Source organism: Arabidopsis thaliana (genome assembly GCF_000001735.4).
Source record: "Arabidopsis thaliana chromosome 1 sequence".
Taxonomy (NCBI): Eukaryota; Viridiplantae; Streptophyta; class Magnoliopsida; order Brassicales; family Brassicaceae; genus Arabidopsis; species Arabidopsis thaliana.
In genome coordinates, this window is record NC_003070.9 from 23,092,389 (window position 1) to 23,111,019 (window position 18,631).

Here is an 18,631-nt window from a genome sequence, read left to right on the forward strand (position 1 = left end):
TTCTGATCTCTCATATTGGCATCATTATGTTATTTAACTTCCAAACATCAAATCTTTAGATTTATCTTTGTGTTTTATACTTTTCTTGGGCAGTATAACGAACCAGATAGCCGAAGAGAAATATGGTCGTCTCATGACCCAACTTATCAGCTCTTGCAATACATCTGATATCTTAAAAGGTGCATGCTCTTACCATATAGTAATATATATAGATTAACTTTTATATAATTATCTGCCAGAATTAGTTCTATATATCATATTTGTTAAAATTACATTCGTTTATACTACATATATTAAAGCTCTACGTAAATTATTTTCTGTCGGGGTTTTAGCTATGGGGAAAAAAGTCTGAGCTAATTAACCATGTATTAAGTTTTTTTTTCTTGGTTTTTAGTTATTTTTTTTATATGAATAACACTCTGATTTGAACTGAAAAAAACCCAACGAACTTAAGAAGGTTTGGTTATGGCTTATGGGTTGCATCTTCTCTTTGCGTAATGAGTTATCTATCTTCAGTTTCGTGAATATGGCTAATTTGTGCCCTTTTCTTTCACTACAGCGTTTGACAACCCTTATTTTCGACAAAGCAGTCCTTGAGCCGACCTTTTGCCCTATGTACGCTCAATTGTGCTTTGATATCCGCCACAAAATGCCTAGGTTTCCACCTTCAGCGCCTAAGACTGATGAGATCTCATTCAAGAGGGTTTTGCTGAACACATGTCAAAAGGTGTTTGAGAGAACTGACGACTTAAGTGAGGAGATTAGAAAGATGAACGCGCCAGATCAGGAGGCCGAACGGGAAGACGAAGTAAGACTGTTGAACCTCCGGACTCTAGGAAATCTTCGTTTTTGTGGTGAGCTTTTTTTGAAGCGGATGTTGACAGAAAAGGTTGTTTTAGCCATTGGTCAGGTTAGGAAGATGACTGTTTAACTTTCTCTAGTTCCGGTCTGATGGGACTACATGCCTAACACTTGTGTTAGTGTGTTATAATTTAAATTTACTTTTACCATACAGAAGCTTTTGGAGGATGCTGAGCAAATGTGTCCATCAGAGGAAAAAATTATAGCTATTTGTCTCTTTCTCAACACTGTTGGCAAAAAGCTTGATTCATTGAACTCAAAACTGATGAACGAGATTTTAAGACGTTTAAAGAATCTGTCAAATCATCCTCAATTGGTTATGAGCTTAAGATTAATGGTTGGGAAGATCATCCATTTGCACTCCATTGGGGTCCCAGCGCGAAAGAGTTGTTCTAATACCCTTGAAAACATCATAAGCTTTCTGAGTTACGAGATTAAGACTTTGTTTTGTTGCTACTTACAATTTTTTTTTTTAATTCAATGTTAAATTATATTCAAAAAAAAATAAACGTTTATATATGTGAATGCAAAGTTTTCTTAGCATACAGATAAAGTCCGATCCTATAAACATGTGGGAGGACTCCAAGTGTGGTTATATCCTCGGTATTATCTCGATGTGAACCACACTTGGAGTCCTCCCACATGTTTTTCTACCTTCCCTTTCCTTAGAGTACTCAATCGGTTTCTCACATTTTTATCAATCAACTTGACAATTTTTCCGTTGTTGAGGGTCGCTCTCCGTGTCTTTATCATTTCTCTCCCTCCATATAGAATGTATCGCATTCTAAAACACAAACATAAGGATGAATCTCTTAGTGTTTCATGATCTTTGCTTTTTAGTTCCTTCATCACTTCTAGCCTTAATGATAGCCTTAAAGGCAAAAATTTTGTTTGAATCCATGGATGTCATCATATGAGAATGATAGAATTAATAAGATTTCTGGAAGATTCAATGCTAAGTTAAAAAACGAAAACCAAGCATCACTCACCAGTCACGAAGATGATGATTCGAGCACATAAATCTCGTTTTTTCTCGACAACTATGTTTACTCTCTTCTAAGCTCGTTGAAACAAAACTAGATGCTCGTCAACCGATGTCAGTGGGCCTTAAAGAACTAGACCCAAATTAAGAATTGAACCAGAACTTAACATGAGGTAACATGAAACAAAGACTAAACCGAGAACCAATACACTTTGGTTTCGGCTTTCAATTGCATACTCTATATTCTTATTTCCTTCATAGTGATCTTTCCACAATAAAGATTCTCTATTTCCTCATTGTTCATTTGTTCTTATACGTTTTATAGAATTTTTTACCGTGTTCGAATTTACCGATAACACTTGTTTTTATCAAACTTCCATAGAAGTGTGAATTGTAAAAAAAAAAAACATTGTGCTACGAAGTCTCTGATTAAATGAACATTCATGTGCTTGGTTATTTTGAACATTATTTTTGCTAAACATAGTGTACTTAATATCATAATAAAGATCCGCAATTTCATACTGAATATCTTTTTCACATCTCTTTAAATTTTACGTTATGAGTTATTTAAGCCTACTTGTATCGATATTTAAATTGGTAAAAGAATAAAGTTAAAAAAGAATAAAATTGGTAAAAATTAATAGTACTCTATATATGTTATGTTTTTCTATTTAGTATGAAATATTTTCTTTTTAAAATAGATTACGGATATTAATAATATCTATTGACAAAAAAAAACAGATTAACGATATATAATTTAAAATATTTATAGCAAAGTTCACATTTATTTTATTTGTTTGGTATCTCTATAGACTTAAGTAAAGCACGTGAGATCATTAACCATCGAACTTATTTTTTTTTCAAACATAGACGCTAAAAAGCAAAGTTCTCAACGATATGAACAAGAGCTCACTACGTAAGCACGACCTATATATATCACCTCAAATCCTTTTATTATTGAGTTAGCGTTGATCAAAGAATATGAAACTCGACTGACTGTGAAGTGATGATGATAACAATAGATACCTACCAAAGAAAGTTTTCTTAACTAAGGGAGAAGATAGTCTAAAGATTCTTAGTAACAAGCATATAAGTTCTAACTAATCTACCTAATCCTATATTTTATTTATTTATTTATTAGGTTTGATGTTAATTTATTTCATTATTTATTGCCTTTGTAGTGAAAATTTAAGGAATCATGGTTTAATCCCTTTTGTCAACACTCTTAGCTAGGCTTATGATAATTAAATATTCATCTCTATTCACTAGTGATGGTAGCTCGTATGATGATTTAACTTTTCATTAACGCCAAAATTTTTAGCATTTCTTAATGGTTCGTTGGTGAGAAAAAAAAAAAGTCAGAAGAGAAACATTGAGCGATAAACTCTTGACAGTAATTTAGTATATAGGGGTCAGTGTTTTCCACTATTTTGTTTTTATTCTTCTAGCATATATAAGAGTTTCTAAGTCAATATTATCACATTTGGCCCTTTTTATGGTCCGAAAAAATCTCACAAATTGAAATGTATATGTAAGTTACAACTTACAACGTAGTAGCTAGTTTTTCAAGGTTGACTTTTTTATATATATAGTATTACAAAAGTTTATAGTAGCGATTTCTATTTGGCGAAAATAAGATCAATTCCAAACTAAGACATGACGTCGTTAACAATATTCACCCAAATATATAAATCTTTTGTAGTGAAGAAAACAAATCCAAATTTGTCTTTGCCAAATTTATTCCAGATTCAGATATTTCCTGGTATAGTTCACAATAACTGAAAGTCTGAAACAAACGAACCAAAATTGATGTGTTCCACGACTCATAAGAAAAAAAAAAAAAATCTTAAATACAATATTTCAGGTGATAAATGTATATAGTCACTACAAAAAAGGGATCATTTTAAAGCACTTATTTTAAATATTTGTATTACTTATAATTGATAAAAATATATCACTTAAATAAATGATTCGTATCTTGTTGATGCAAATAATTTACATCGATTTATTAACAACTGATGCAACTTTACATAATATTTGCATCGCTTGTTATAACTGATGTTTATTTTGAGTCGGTTATAAAAACTGATGTGATATTTACATCATTTTCTATAAGTGATGTAAATAATTACATCATTTTGCCTAAACGATATTAGTATTTGCAACGGTTATAAAAACTGATGTGATATTTACATCAATTGCTAAAAGATGATGTTAACATTTACTTTAATTTATTTAAGTGATGTTAATATTTGTTTTGGTTAAAATAAGTGATTTTAAAAATAGTAATATATTTACAGAATAATAATATTTAGAATAATAAAAAATTATTTAAAAAATATATTTTCTAATTATTCTTTTATTTTGTTTCATTTTTAATATATATAATAAATCATGGTGGATATTTTCTCCCAAAATCACTAGTTGCAATATCTACTAAAATCTTTTCAAGATTTTATAAATTACATTTTTTAAGAATAATAAATTTTTATAACAAAAATAATAATAATTGGATGTTCTTCATGTTTAAACACATTCCTTCAGTTTCATACTTCTTCCTTCGAGTAATTGTTTGCTCTTCTTGGAACTTCTATTTCTTCTTTTTTTATATCATCTCTCTTCCATTTATGGAATCAAAATCATGCTGACTTGAGATCCCTTGAATCATTATCCCACTTAAGTATTTTCTCTACAAAATGAAAAAGATATTAATTGTTTGGAGATTTTTAGAATTTTTAGGTCGGAATTAGAATAAGCAATTGTAACAGAACATAAAATAATGGAATACCTTTACTTTATGCTTCTCCCATCTGTGTAGGAAACACAGTCCTAATGATTAGCAATGCATATTTGTATTAATTATGCAGTGTTCTTCCGTGTTCATGACAGATTTATAAAAATAGAAGAAAAGAAAAAACCTCAGTGATGGTTAGGACTTAGGAGAGAAAAATAGAACGATAGAGAATTAAAAAGTACAGATGTGTGAAGGTGAAGAATGGTATGAGAGTTATGAGATTTCAAAAACTGATTTGGAGATATCATAAGAACGTCTTTTGGAGATGACATAGCAAAAAAGATCGTGAACGTAAAAATAGGATCGTGATTAAGGAAATAAATTTATTTAATTTCGCTGATTTTGAGGAGAAAAGAAAATTAAAAATAATGATAAATCTAATAATATTATTTATCTACGGAAATAACAATTCCGTGTCATTTATAACAATAAATTGTTTAATTCAGTTAGTTTTTTTTTCTAATAATAAGTTTTTAGCATCACTTTCTATTAATCTATATTTTGTATCATTTTTAAAAATAATGTTAATAAAAGTAAGGGAATACATCGGTTATCTTAATTGATGTAAATACATATTTTTGTATCCATTTTCTGAAGTGATGCAAACTAATACAAATTTATATCAATTTGATTAAACTGACACTAAACAAACTAATTAACAAATCACTTATTAGAATTGATGTTGAATTATTTATTTTGTGTCATTTGCTTATAAGTAATTTAAACTATAAGTAATTTAAACTATAAGTAATTTAAACTAGTATCATTTATACTTCTGATTCTAATTAATTGCTGTAATCCAATCACTTTTTTTGTAGTGAGTACTGTCAAGATGCTTTATATTTCAAAGAAAAAAAAAAAGCCTCAAGATGCTCGTGATGACCAAAAACAAGACGCAGTCAAAGACAACGTATTGACTTTTGTAGTATGAAATAAAAACAAATTAGAAAGCCCTTCAAAGTTCAAACACGTTTCATGCCGTGACAAACATCTCTCATTATAAGGTTTAACACTACACTTAACGTTAATGGTAAAAGTTTCAATAGTAAGTTTACTATTAATATACAAAAAATAAAAAGCATAGTGCTAATAACCACACTAACTAAGTACAAAAGATCATTAACGGAAAATACCAAACTGAACCTTAATTCGATTTAGTGTGTTTAAAAGTTTAGAAATAACGTTTTTAGTAACATTTTTATGATTGGTAATTGCTAAGACCGTAAATCTCATTACCCCATTGATATAAATTTAAAAATTAAGATTGTTTTAATTATCATAAAAAGGTTTTAACAGTTTTATATATAGAACTAAAGTTTTGACCAAAAACCATTTGTCATTGAAAAGTATTATTTCACATACAGAACTGTTAACCATTTTTTTATGCCAAGGAATGTGTCTGGAGAGGTAAAGTAGAACACCGAGACAAGAGCCCGTATTGTCTCTTCTTTATGTATTTTATTCGTGAAGTTCAATGTTGGAATATGCTCATTTCTAGAATTAAAGTACCAATTCATTGTATTTGTATATTGGTAAAGCATTCGACCGAATCTCTATGCAATATCTATAATTGTTTTTTTTTGGTTAAAGCTCTATCTATAATTGTATGATACCATGTAACGAACAATCTTGCACTCGTCCATCAAAACATTCAAAATGCGATTTAACAAGGGATGATTGATTAGTAATTGTAAGCTTAATAACCTAGCATTTATCTGAATCGATCCTTGTCCCTGAGATTCCCCTGATCTATCATGATATATAATTCATAATCTATTTGCCAATTTGGTCAAGGTGTTTTCATATACTTTGAAGTATTAACCTAAAATAAAAATAAAATTATGCCTTTGTACTTTCGAGCAAAAGAAATTTCAAATATATCTTCATTCAGGAATTTATATACATGAGAATAGGGATAAGGATATAAAATTCCAAACAGTCAGGTGATGTATTTTTTTAACGTAAGTGTACCAATCCCATTTATGTTCATGGGAAGCATAAAAGTGCTTGTTGGTGGTGGTGGCCGGCACACCAGATATTGTGGACATGCTTTAAACTATTTTTGTATGTATCTACGTGATTATATGTATAGCCAAACTCATAATTCATATGGTTTTATATTATATATATAGCCTAACTCATACTACTTCATATAGCTTTATATTATTTAATGTTTTTGGTTGGTAAAATCAGCAACAACGATGTTTTCCAAATAGCATTCGACAACGAATCAACTGTCAAATGAATATTTGAAAATACGTTCTGACACATTTAAACCATTTAATCACAAAAATTATACTCGTAATGACTTTACTTGTAGTCATATGCAATTTTTATCGTATGTCCTAAAGTAAAAATTATGCTAACTCGTGAAGATGGAACAATAAAATTAAACTATTCCTCCCAAGTTTTGGTCAGCACTTACTTGTGACATCTTAGGCAACAGTTTCACGGCAAGATGGGGAGTCACTTCTTCCCTTACTCTCCGCCTCAGCTACTCCAAGTCTTCACTTGTTCGTGTTGCGATATGTGTTTCAGCTTACAACCTACAGTAATTGGTGAGAGAGGAATGGACGAAGGCACAAAGATACTTCAACACCAGCCTCCAAACTCACCCGCCACTCCGCCAGCCTCTAAACTCACCCGCTTGATTGACAAAAGTGTTAGAAATTGGCTGAATATTTTAGCTCTGTCGGATCCATCAGAATATAAAAGTGGTTTATACACTACAGGTTCCATACCTATAGACACTAATCTCTTTTTCAAATTTTAATTTTTTTTTCTAAAACTTTCGAACTCCTTCGATATTACGATGCATTATTTGTAAAATGGTGTTTTTAGGTGAATATAATTTAACATTTATTAAAACCAAAATAATTTAACATTTATACAAAAAAAAACTATTCCATGATTTTGGAAGTTGCTAATCGGTTTTACAAGTGTAAAGAATTCACTTATTTCGTCTTTACAAATTATAAGTTGTAAGATAAATGTATCTTTTTCATTAAATTATCTTTTTTATTCTTTATTTTTTCATGTTTACGATTCCATGATATCATCGACCAGAGCCAATCAGAAAGTATAAAGCAGAGACTCTTTAAAAAGTGTAGGTATTTGCTATGATACACATATATTTCATTTTAGATGTTATAATACAGTGACTTAAACTTGAAAAATTACAGGGTGCGTAGTTAAACATCTATATTACATGAACTAAACCCTTTAAAAGGAAAAATTAAAATTAACGGAAATGCAAAAGAAAAGAAAAAAAATAAAAATCTCTGGAAAAAAGCTTGAGCCAGAAATAAATTTTACAAAAATAAACTAAAGTTTATTTATTTGTCTTTTTAGTAAATTTCATCATTTTTTCCACCAAAATGTTTGGAAATTTCCTTATCCCCAAACTCCCAAAAATCTCTGACCAATGAAACTCATAACCTTTCCAACGGAGCCTTTCTCCTTCTCCGCCTCTTCACCGCCGCAATTTCCATCTTTCTCCGAGTCACCACCAGCAAACTCGGCTGAACTCGAACCCAATTCACTGAGTCGACTCGTTCCTATCGAGTTAACTCGTCCAGAAGCTTTTCCCGATCGCTTTCTCCGATCTTTCTTTTTCTTCTTCATCTCCAAACTATCTTCGTAAGCATCGATGATCTCGTGAATGAGTTGGCGCCTCGGTGACGTGTCCCATCTGACCCAGTAACTCGTGTAACAACTAAAACAATCACAAAGAAAGAGAGGAGAGTGATGATTATCTTCTTTGTTTTTCTTGAGACGAGAGATACGATTTGAGTCGCCGGAGTTTGAGATGAGGTAAGCAAGAACTTCACGATCCTCCACCGAGAGCGCCGCCACGAGAGAGAGGATAGCTACGGGGAGAAGAGATAGAAACTGTTCGTCGGTCTTTATCGCCGGCGGTGGCGACGGATGAACGGTTCCTTTCCGGCAAAGCTTTTTCATAGAGAGAGAAAAGAGAGTGAGTCTTTCTTGAAGAATGAGTTTGATGAGACTTTGAATTTTGAAAGGTTTTTTGTTCTTTATTCGTGACGCCGAATTTCGAAAGGTCTAAGAAAAGTCCAACTATGTTTTCTTTTTATTTGTTAATTTTCTAAGTTGTATTTTATTCGCCATTGAAGGAAATAAAAATGTATGGATAATGGATAGGTTTATATTGAGGAGGTATCTACTGAGCCAAATCCCACATGTAAATCATAACATTTGTTTAATTACCAGAATATGATCTGTCATTGCAGTCCCGTAACACGTAGTTGTTTTCAATTCTCATCAATGTTACTAGAGCTACACAATAAATGTACCATGTAGTATATATAGAAAATTAAAAATATTACTCGAAGAAAAAAAAATGAAATGGTAAGTTTTTTTTTTTTTTTTTTTGTCTAAATGGTAAGTTTCTTATAAATGTTTATCTTATGTTCTTTTTGTTGATAAGATCTGATTAGTAGTGTTTTCAAAATACTTCATATGCAATACTATTTGATATAATTTTTGCTTTTCACATAATTAAAGTTTCCTTTGTAATTTGTTTTAGAGTTCTACGATAATGGCTGGGTTTTTTTTTCCAGGATTTATAATACTAGCTAATTATATTTGAAGACAGTTAAAATGGTGTATGGATGTTTAAAGAGCCTAGGAGCATGCCTCTACGTTTGGTAAACGAAACAAAAGTACTAAAAATTATAAATATTTTGCTATTATTATTATTTTCGTAAATTGTAATTTTTTTTCTACATGCGTTATCTGCATTTTTCGGATAATTTTTTTTTAATTTTCGTTTTGAGGTTTAATTCTATTGCGGAAAATTCAAAATCTTACAGAGGAGACCGGAGAATTTAACCTAATGGTTTACACCAACATTTTTGTGAGAACTTGCAGATGAATAATTGAGTACATAAACGATAATTTGGACAAATTTTAGGACCTGTAGTTGTTGTAAATGTGAAAAGAGGAAACATATGATATCTCAAAAAAATTATTTTATCAATTACAAGAAATCCAGTGTTATCCATTTGTAAAGTCTATTTCCAATTTTTCCTATTTTTCCCATTTTACATATTACTAAAAGATTGTTAATACAAATGAAACATTTGGTAAAATTTTTATTTATTATGCTACCTGTTGCAACCTCATAACTAAACTAAACAGATTTGTAAAAAAAGAGTTTGATCCTTGTCTTTACATGTGTTAATGAAGACAAGCCTTCCACATGAAAAGCCTTCCACATGTTACTGGCCCATGATCGGGTTATATAATGGGCCTAAAGAGTCAAGAGTCTATTGGTCATTTCACATCGAAAGCAAACATTATGCTTATAAACTTATGAAACCTGAGGAGACAGTAATGGAAATCTGTTTGATATAATCACAACACTAAGATGAAGAACTTTTTTTAGTGCACTGTATCATCAACAATCACATAGAACAAAAATAATTCATCCGATTTTAACAGTGGCAACTAATTATGGTAGAAGGATAACAAAATTAGTAATAAACCATTTAGCTTATAAATGAAAAATAAATATTTTGTGAGTTTCTTTATACTTTTTTGACTAGTTAGTACAATTAATGAAACACACACTTTGCCGTCAAAAACACTCGGACACAAATTTCTTTTTCGGGGAAGGAATAACGCTAAAATACCATTCAATTTATGACACTCGTCTTTGACTAGATTTGTGTTGAAAAATGAAAATAAACCAAAACAAATCTGACTTGGTCAGTAGAGTTAAAACCGCTCCGAAATGCATGTTATTTAAAATACATTTTACGTATTAATCTGCGTAACTAAATCAACAAAAATTTCACTATTTTAGTATTTACAAACAAAACCCAAGAATTAGCTTACATATTAGCTCAAACTGGAAAAGGATCCCTCTTTTGTTTTCTGATTATTATTACACTTCAACCGCACTAATGTTGAAAGCAATCGAAAGCTGACCAACCATAACCTTAAGACCTTTAGCTTCCCAAAACTCTTCCTTGCAACCCTTAAACGCAGTCGTATCATAAGTATTAACCATTTCGTAGTTATTGGTCGTCGAAGTTCGTTTATAGAAACCGAACCACTTAGCTTGCATGTAACCGTTTCTCCTCCACGGTGGCACGTGGATCCCTACGTGCTTCATCGACCGTCTCATCTCATGGCACATGATTCTCACGAGCAGTTTCAGTTCCTCTGAAGTTCCCACGAAGACGCGTGGCACTTGGCTTAGTATTGAGAGGTACCTTTTCGTTGGTCTAGCTATCTCAAACTCTCCGGCAAGGTTTGTCTCGACGAAATACCGATTATTATAATCTCCGCCACAACGAACGTCGACGTACTCGTATTTTCCGCCGGTGTTTTTGCCGAATCTTTCCCAACTCGACTTGCAAAGACCTATACACATACATGGCGATGATTATTGTCATTTTTCTTACATATAGTAGAAACTTATTCCAAGTACCACGAGTACATCATAATACTACAGAAAGTACAACTTTTTTTGGCTGCAATATAAAGTACATATTTATATAACTTTTAGTACAACTTAATTATTTCTAAGTACTTTATTTAGGTAACTTCTGTTTAATATGATTGGTAAGCAATTGCACAAATCATAGATATCAGTAGGAAAAACAAATTTGGCTACTTGCGGTGAAAAGGAGGATTTTTTTTAATCTACTTAGCTATTCGACCCCCCAAGAAAAAAAATCTTCGCAGCCATTTCGTCTGAATATTTTATGGTTCTAAATTTCCAATATCCAAAACACTATTTTATTAACTCAAAAAACTAATTTTTTAAGACACTACTGAATCATAAAACGAATGAAGAAAATACTCAAGTTAAGGAACCTTACGTACGCTCTAGATGATAAAAATAAATTGTGGAATCGTGATTTAAATTATAAAATGGTGGAATGGAACTACAGTATGATGAAAATAAATCTTCTAGTTAACTTTTAAAAGAAAAACACAAATAAAATCAAAACTTTGATTCATTTTAGCCACTAATTACACTTGTAAAATCACGAAATAGTTAAACAAAATTACAAGTTTACATAAGATACGAAAATTATTCCGTAGGTTAAATATAATCCCATATATTAGTCACAAACTAGTAAAATCATCTCCGTTAATTCCCATTTCAATATAAAAAATGTAAATTTCAGTATATTATATAGAAAGAGATGATTATAGACTATATATATGTACCTGCATCAAAACCCTTGTTACGTAGAAACGCCATTAAGTGACGCTTAGAAGAACTAATATCTCCGACGAACGTTCCAGCAACCTCCATCGTCGCTGACAGTATTCTCATCCGCTCTTCGCCACAGGATAAACCTTCTAGAAGCTTCCGTAACCTCTCATTCACATCTTCCAAATTGTTATCGTCGGAAGAAGTTTCTTCTTCTTCACGTAATACTATTTGTCCCTCTTTCTCTATAAAAGATGCGACCAAATCGGAAAGATCCGGCGAATGATCGCTTCCGCTACTGTTATCACACGGTGGATGTACACGAGCCGCGGCTACGTTGAAAGCCGACTCAATTCTTTTGAATCTTCCCTGAATCTCAACCATCTCTTTCTTTTGTCCTTTTGATAAAATCTTTTTGACGATACACAAATGATTCGAAGAATTTATAACGTATATTTATAATACCTATACGATTTAATAGAGAGAGACTAAACGGAGTAAACGACAAAATGTTAAAAGATGACGACAGAGTGGTGAAATTATGTGACAATAATTAAAAAGATTGAACGTCGTTGATGTAATGTTTTTTATAACTTACTGAATATAATTGTGAAATGTTGATGGTTAAATTCTCAGTTTTATCGCACATATAGCGTCTAGATTCACTTTGTATCAAAATAAAATCTTCAATGGTTATACTCTTTATTATAATTTCATGCTTAAAAATAATTAGTGCTGAATTAAATTATTCAGATTTATTTCTATGTATTTTATCACTTAAGAGTTTATTGATATACGACAAAACATGTAAAAAAAAAATTGACCAAAGAAAAAAAGAAACGACAAAAAAAAGTTTACTTTGATTTGTGTGTTGTGTTTGTTGTTCTTATTTTCTTTAACCAACGTCCACGTCATAGTAATTATCGGTTATCAGTTGCTGACGTGTACTAAAGACCTTGCGTGTTTAGTCTAATGTGCCGGCGCGTGAGAACACGTGCCAGATAACAAGTGACTCAAGGTTAACATGTGATTGTCACGTGATAATATGTGGTTATCTTGGTTTTTTTTCCAGATTTTTGGTATTATCTTCAGACGCGGAAATAAGAAGCAGGCTTATAACCTAAGAACGTCTAGCTTCAATGTATTTAATGAATAGCGTTTTCGTTTGTTCAATGCCTCTCTATTTATCACTTTGAAGTTGTTGAAAAAATTAATCGCATCACCTTTTTGGTACAAACGTGAAAGACGTGATAAAATCATCTTTTTCATACTAGTATCGTAGTATCACCTTAGTTTAGTTATGTTTTGGCTAATCATTTTTGTCATAGTTTAGTTGATCATTGTTTCATTTTGAGGTGTCAAAATTTGGGTTTTAAGTCCGTCAGCTAGAGATAAACTCGCCGGTCATAAGACATGGTAGGACTAAACCCGTGAATACAAGGCCGCAGACTGGTCTTTGGTGCGATAATTCTGTAATTCTGTTTCAATTTCTGTAATTCTGCTGCGATATGAAATATAATCTATGATTAGTTCATGCAAAACACTGTTAGTAAAAAGGCCGAAGGATGTTCACAAACATTGGAAAACTAGATACGTATTCTCAGCCTATTTCCAACAAAACATGTGGGCCTATCTTCAAAGCCCAGAAGAGTCAAAAAGAATATGGGCCTACTATGTCATCGTTATGCATTCAATTTCTCCAGTTAAAAAAGAAAACATAGAACAAATCGAATCATGAGACAAACAAACCAAATGTTGTTTCATTTTAACCAATATACAAAATACAGCTAAAAACCACCAAAGCTACTAAATAAGTAGATAGTAGTAGATACAACTTCCTTCAAACCTTTTGTATCCAATGAGAAGACTTAAAAAAAAAAACTTCTATTTTTTTCGACAAATTTCGAGAGGATTTACAATGGCAGGAAACAACAAATCTTAATCCAATTTTAAATTTATTGTCTCTAGTAAGGACAAAGATAAAAGGATATTCCAGAGGAACCTGTTCTTGGAGAATCAGAATCTGAATAAAAGAAACTTTTGGCAATGGAGCCTATGAGAGCTTGTCCTTCAGCATTTGTCCTAACTTCACGAAGAGCGCTTGTTGTTCCTCAAAGGTAAGGTTCGTCAATATCTACAATGAAACCATCACATGTTTGATTCAATGATTCAGTGCAAAAGTGAATATTTTTCAGTTTTGATACAAAGTCGAGAAGTTCATTTACCTGGTCTAGGATTTTGTCAACCGAAACGCTTTGGGAGACAATAAATGATTGAAGATATATGTAGGCAAATACTGCCATAACCATCTGTAACAATAGATAACATTAGGTCTGGTTTATGTATATGCTTAAAGATGAGAGTTAGAGAAGAAGAATATGCAATGCGAATCTTGTGAATGAAAACTCTAAAGACCTAATCATAATCTTACGAAGAGATACTAGTTTCATTAGAGTTACCTGGCAGTCCATTCTATCTGTGATTCCACCATGTCCTGGAATACTATCACCAAAGTCCTGCGATTACGGTTTTTGTCAAGCAAGGTTTTGTTAGAGGTTAGATGCGTATGGAAAGTGAAGCTTGGCTCATATTTGGAGGTATTGATTACTGACCTTAATTTTGAATGCTCTTTTGAAACCGCTAGCGAAAAATCCTCCAAAAGGTGCTATGATTGAAGCGAACAAACCGAGGCATAAAGCATGCCACTGAACAGGGAGGATCGTCATTTCCTTCCAAGGAAACTGCACAAATGAACTAGAAAGTTGAGAAACCTCATGCAATATTATTCAAACAGAAAGGCTAACCGCACAGTCTAACACTACTATCTGTTAGCTAACAAGAGCTAACTGAGTAACCTCCATAAAATGGCTAGAATCCAAACCTATTTCAGAAACTAATAAAAAGGCCAGGATCTGAACCTATCTAAGAATACACTATGAAATAAGTTATACTCTGAGGGAGTTCGCCTACATTCACTTATTCATGACTAGAAATATACCAAGTACAAACGCCAAAATATACAACATAGATAATTTTCTTCTACACGATGCAACATGATACCAAAGCTTACCCATTCTGGAATCCATGCAGGTAAAGCAAAAGGTTCAGGTTTGAACAATGGATCAGCGTCACACTGTAGCCAGCCAGTGGACAAATCCTGCATCATGATTCAAAGATTTACTATAAACTCCCTAAAAGATCGTCTGCAAGATTAGTGTTATTCTTTGTGCTCAATGACTAACCTGTCGTGGGCATGTCAACCAAGGGAAACGACCCAAAATATTTGCCAGCTGAAACATTACGCATACAAAACATTTCAGAAGCATGGTGAAGAAAAAGATGATGAAATGATGTAAGCATTTTGATGTGCCATGTGGTGGCAAAAGTAACATATACTCACAACAAATGCAGAGATGATAGTTGTCACAGAGGCTCCGATGAATCCCTCCCATGTTTTCTTTGGAGACAGCTTTATTAAAGGCGTTCTTCCAAAGAAGAAACCGAAAATGTAGGCGAAGATGTCGTTGATTATAATTAAAGATGCTGGGAGAAGAAACCTGCATTGGAAGCCATCAGAAGTAGACAATTTACATTACAGCGAAGAAAAAAGTAAAATAGATGCAAGTGTAAGAAGCTATGTTTGTTAAGAACAGTCTGATTCAATGTGGTGACAAATAGAAAAAGATGATTCCTTAGCAAACTTAATATACGAATAGTCGAAAAAGCATAAACTTCATATGGTGACATTATTAAATGTGTACCAGAAGATCCCTTCAAATATGTTGGCAACAGTGAACGACGATTGAGTAAACACGACTATCAAGATCATGTGGGTCCAAGCATACTGGCCAAACTGGTACTTGTACATCTTCTTCTTTAATGTGAGAATGAACCACATGAAACCTGAAATTTGTTACATCGAGGCATATTCCATAAGCATTAAACGTAAGGTGAATCAACTAAGCCAAGCGTCAAGACCTATTTTCACCGATGCTAGAAAATCAAATTCCACAAAGAGGACAGAACGGTGAAGCAAGACTGACCTATAATATACAACAAGTAACAGATTGCCATATGGTATTTGATTAAGCCGCTGACTAGCCGATAGAAGAACTGATCTGCAGTCATGGTATTGGCTAACCGTTGACTAAGGATCCGTCCATAAACGAAAAGCATGGCAGTGAAAAAGAAGTGCCTGCAGAGGAAACCAAACAAACAAGACGACTTAACAACATCTTACATCACCTGAGCCAATAGCCTTTTTAAAACTAGAAGATAAAAAGCTTGTGACTTTACCAATTGAGCTGTTTAATATAGGGGAGACATTTATCCTCAGGAGCTTTCCTCAGCAGATTAAACAACTCTTTAGCCATAAATATTTGAATAACAACAACCATAGCTGTGATATAAAGATGACCCATGTAGACAACCAAAACAAAACCACCAATCATCCATAACGTAGAGTAGGTCCGGACCATGAAAGATTTGTACTTATTCCGATCATTAACCAACAAAGGACTTGCATTCACTTTATCCCCATCCGTAACAACCTAACACAAACAAGCAACACTAAGTAAACCTCACTTCAAATTTTCTTCAATGAAGCTACAGAAGATAACGAACCAAACCTCATTAGAACGTCTTCGATGCCTAAGCCTATGTACCGGTGTTGAAGGTGAACTAGTAACATTCTCTTCCTCCATAGCTCTTAAAAATTTGATTTTGCAGAAAAATCAAAAATTAAGAGACAAACATCTGTACCCAAAACAAACAACTTAAGATTCTTACTATAAAGCTTGAAGAAATTAGGAATTTTGACTAAAACCCTATCAGTGAACGTCAACATCTGAGATTCCTAATCACTTAGCAATAACAGATTGAAAAAGCTGGGATTTTTAATCGACTATTCATTAACCCAACAGAAAAGAAATAAGATTCGTGACAAACTTAACACTGAAATTAAGAAATTGATTACTTAAAAGCATGAACAAGTGACAAAATTTGAGGATTTAAGTAAGAAGAAAATGTTGGATTTTTTTTTTCGCGTATACCTATTGGGGAAGAAAGATTTTGAATCCAGAACTATAGCAAAGATCGGGAAGAAACAGCGACGAGAACGAGGAGAGGTTAACGAATATTATTATTGTGGAGATAAAAGGCAAAGCAAACCCAAAGGCCAAAGCAAAGCGAAGCGAAGCAGAAAATATCAGGAATCTGTTTTTTTTTTTTTTCCCCTTTCTCTGGAAGAGAGAGCAAGCACGAGGATTAAATAGATATTTTAATTATATTGTTTTTGGTGATTTTTTTTTTTTTTGGTCACACTTTTGATATTCTAGTTGCTGTTAGTATATTTGGCTTATTCCTATAACTAAAAGAAGAAGATTTCATATTTCTTCTTTTGACATAGGAAGTAACATACCTATGATTAATGATTTTGGGTCTACTACTTCAACCATTTGTTTACTCTTTAAAGGTTTTAAGCTTTTAAGGTTTTCTGTTAGGTGTGTATGATTATATTCTATGTTGTAATAATAAAACATATAAAGTGTATAAGATTATGTATGAATTTATCTGATGGGTTTTTGGCCTAGTGGTCAAGAGAGTGACTGCGTGTCTGCGTGAGTGCTCAAGAAGTAGATCACTAGCTCAACCCCACTTGGAAGAGATGATTATACGCCTTAGTATTATCAACGGAACAAATGTTTGGAATTCCTACGGTTTATCAAAAAAAAAAAAAAGAGATTATGAATTTGTGATGTATACATTTAAAAGTTACAAAAAATAACGTTGACATTATCTTTGATATCTTTAAAAAGTTGCAACTCGTTTTATATAATTCCATATCACAATTTAGGTTTCAGAAGTTACTGAAAAGAAAACATATATGTTGAAGAAAAATGTGTAATATTCAACTTCAAAACTTTGAATTGTATATCATATCCATCGCGGAAACCAAATATTTTTTTGTATAGCCATATCCTTCGTTCCAACAATGATGCACAAAGTTCATTTACCTATGTTTTCACGTAGCGCCACAAAAACATATCTCATCGACTGAGTGATTTCCTTTGAAAATGCCATTTATTTGAGGTATGTATACGTTGAAAAAAAAAAAAAAAAGGAGGTATACATATTCAATTTCATTGTAAAGTCCCTTTTAAATGATGAATGTGTCTTCAAACATTTAAGGCAGCTACTTGGCGGCTTGGCTACAATTAGACATTCTCACTTTGTTCGAAATAGTACACAGTACACACACTTATAGCATACAATCTTCACCAAGATTTCGTAGTTTTAAAGAGATCTACCAATCGTTAGGCTAAAGCTTAATCAGAGACCACTCTCCCGCCAACATGTAGGATTTGATTTCTAATTAAATAAGTTCCATTATCACTTTACCAATGTAGATTATTTTCAATTGTCATTTACCTAATAAACTCCTAAAGATATAGGACATACACCCATAAAAAAGTTATATATATTATAAAATTGAAATCGTGAGAAATAAGAGAACCCAAAAACAACTAAACCGGTTTCTAAGCAATTTGCATAGTTTAGAAAATTGGAGAATGCATTTTTTTTTGTTAAATGAAAATTAGAGAATGCATGCTAATCAATAAGAAAGTACGTCATTCTTTATCAGTTCTATGCCATTTTTCTCAAAATCGAAACAGTAGTCTTCGAAAAAACATTATTAACATGACCCACAATAAAGATTCCAGCTCGAAATGAAAGGGAAACAAACATCTTCTCTAACATTTGTTGAGAAATTCATTCACTTGGCAATTTGTACACATGT

The 18,631-nt window shown here is 32.3% G+C and overlaps 5 protein-coding genes across 5 annotated transcripts; 2 read left to right on the plus strand and 3 right to left on the minus strand.

The window, feature by feature from the left end:
• Positions 1 to 526: 526 nt before the first annotated feature.
• AT1G62410 (MIF4G domain-containing protein) lies at positions 527 to 1,481 on the plus strand (the record flags this gene model as incomplete). Its single annotated transcript, NM_104921.1, has 3 exons — positions 527 to 910; positions 1,016 to 1,231; positions 1,410 to 1,481. The coding sequence occupies 3 exons, from the start codon at positions 527 to 529 to the stop codon at positions 1,479 to 1,481; spliced, it is 672 nt and encodes a 223-aa protein (NP_176431.1).
• Positions 1,482 to 7,095: 5,614 nt separating this feature from the next.
• AT1G62421 (uncharacterized protein) lies at positions 7,096 to 7,501 on the plus strand (the record flags this gene model as incomplete). The annotated part of the gene is made up of 1 exon (NM_001084289.2): positions 7,096 to 7,501. The coding sequence occupies one exon, from the start codon at positions 7,096 to 7,098 to the stop codon at positions 7,408 to 7,410; it is 315 nt and encodes a 104-aa protein (NP_001077758.1). The 3' UTR covers positions 7,411 to 7,501.
• Positions 7,502 to 7,730: 229 nt separating this feature from the next.
• Positions 7,731 to 8,947, minus strand: AT1G62422 (uncharacterized protein). Its single transcript, NM_001084290.2, has one exon. The coding sequence runs from the start codon at positions 8,595 to 8,597 to the stop codon at positions 8,031 to 8,033; it is 567 nt and encodes a 188-aa protein (NP_001077759.1). The 5' UTR covers positions 8,598 to 8,947; the 3' UTR covers positions 7,731 to 8,030.
• Positions 8,948 to 10,388: 1,441 nt separating this feature from the next.
• Positions 10,389 to 12,368, minus strand: AT1G62420 (DUF506 family protein (DUF506)). Its single transcript, NM_104922.3, has 2 exons — positions 11,847 to 12,368; positions 10,389 to 11,030 (listed from the first exon to the last, which is right to left on the minus strand). The coding sequence occupies exons 1-2, from the start codon at positions 12,214 to 12,216 to the stop codon at positions 10,549 to 10,551; spliced, it is 852 nt and encodes a 283-aa protein (NP_176432.2). The 5' UTR covers positions 12,217 to 12,368; the 3' UTR covers positions 10,389 to 10,548.
• Positions 12,369 to 13,516: 1,148 nt separating this feature from the next.
• CDS1 (CDP-diacylglycerol synthase 1) lies at positions 13,517 to 17,146 on the minus strand. Its single transcript, NM_104923.4, has 12 exons — positions 16,884 to 17,146; positions 16,461 to 16,587; positions 16,129 to 16,382; positions 15,876 to 16,027; positions 15,594 to 15,735; positions 15,233 to 15,389; positions 15,075 to 15,122; positions 14,903 to 14,989; positions 14,445 to 14,573; positions 14,292 to 14,348; positions 14,058 to 14,141; positions 13,517 to 13,966 (listed from the first exon to the last, which is right to left on the minus strand). Exons 2-12 carry the CDS (start codon positions 16,533 to 16,535, stop codon positions 13,886 to 13,888), a joined length of 1,266 nt encoding a protein of 421 aa, NP_176433.2. The 5' UTR covers positions 16,536 to 16,587; positions 16,884 to 17,146; the 3' UTR covers positions 13,517 to 13,885.
• Between the last annotated feature and the right edge of the window lie 1,485 nt (positions 17,147 to 18,631).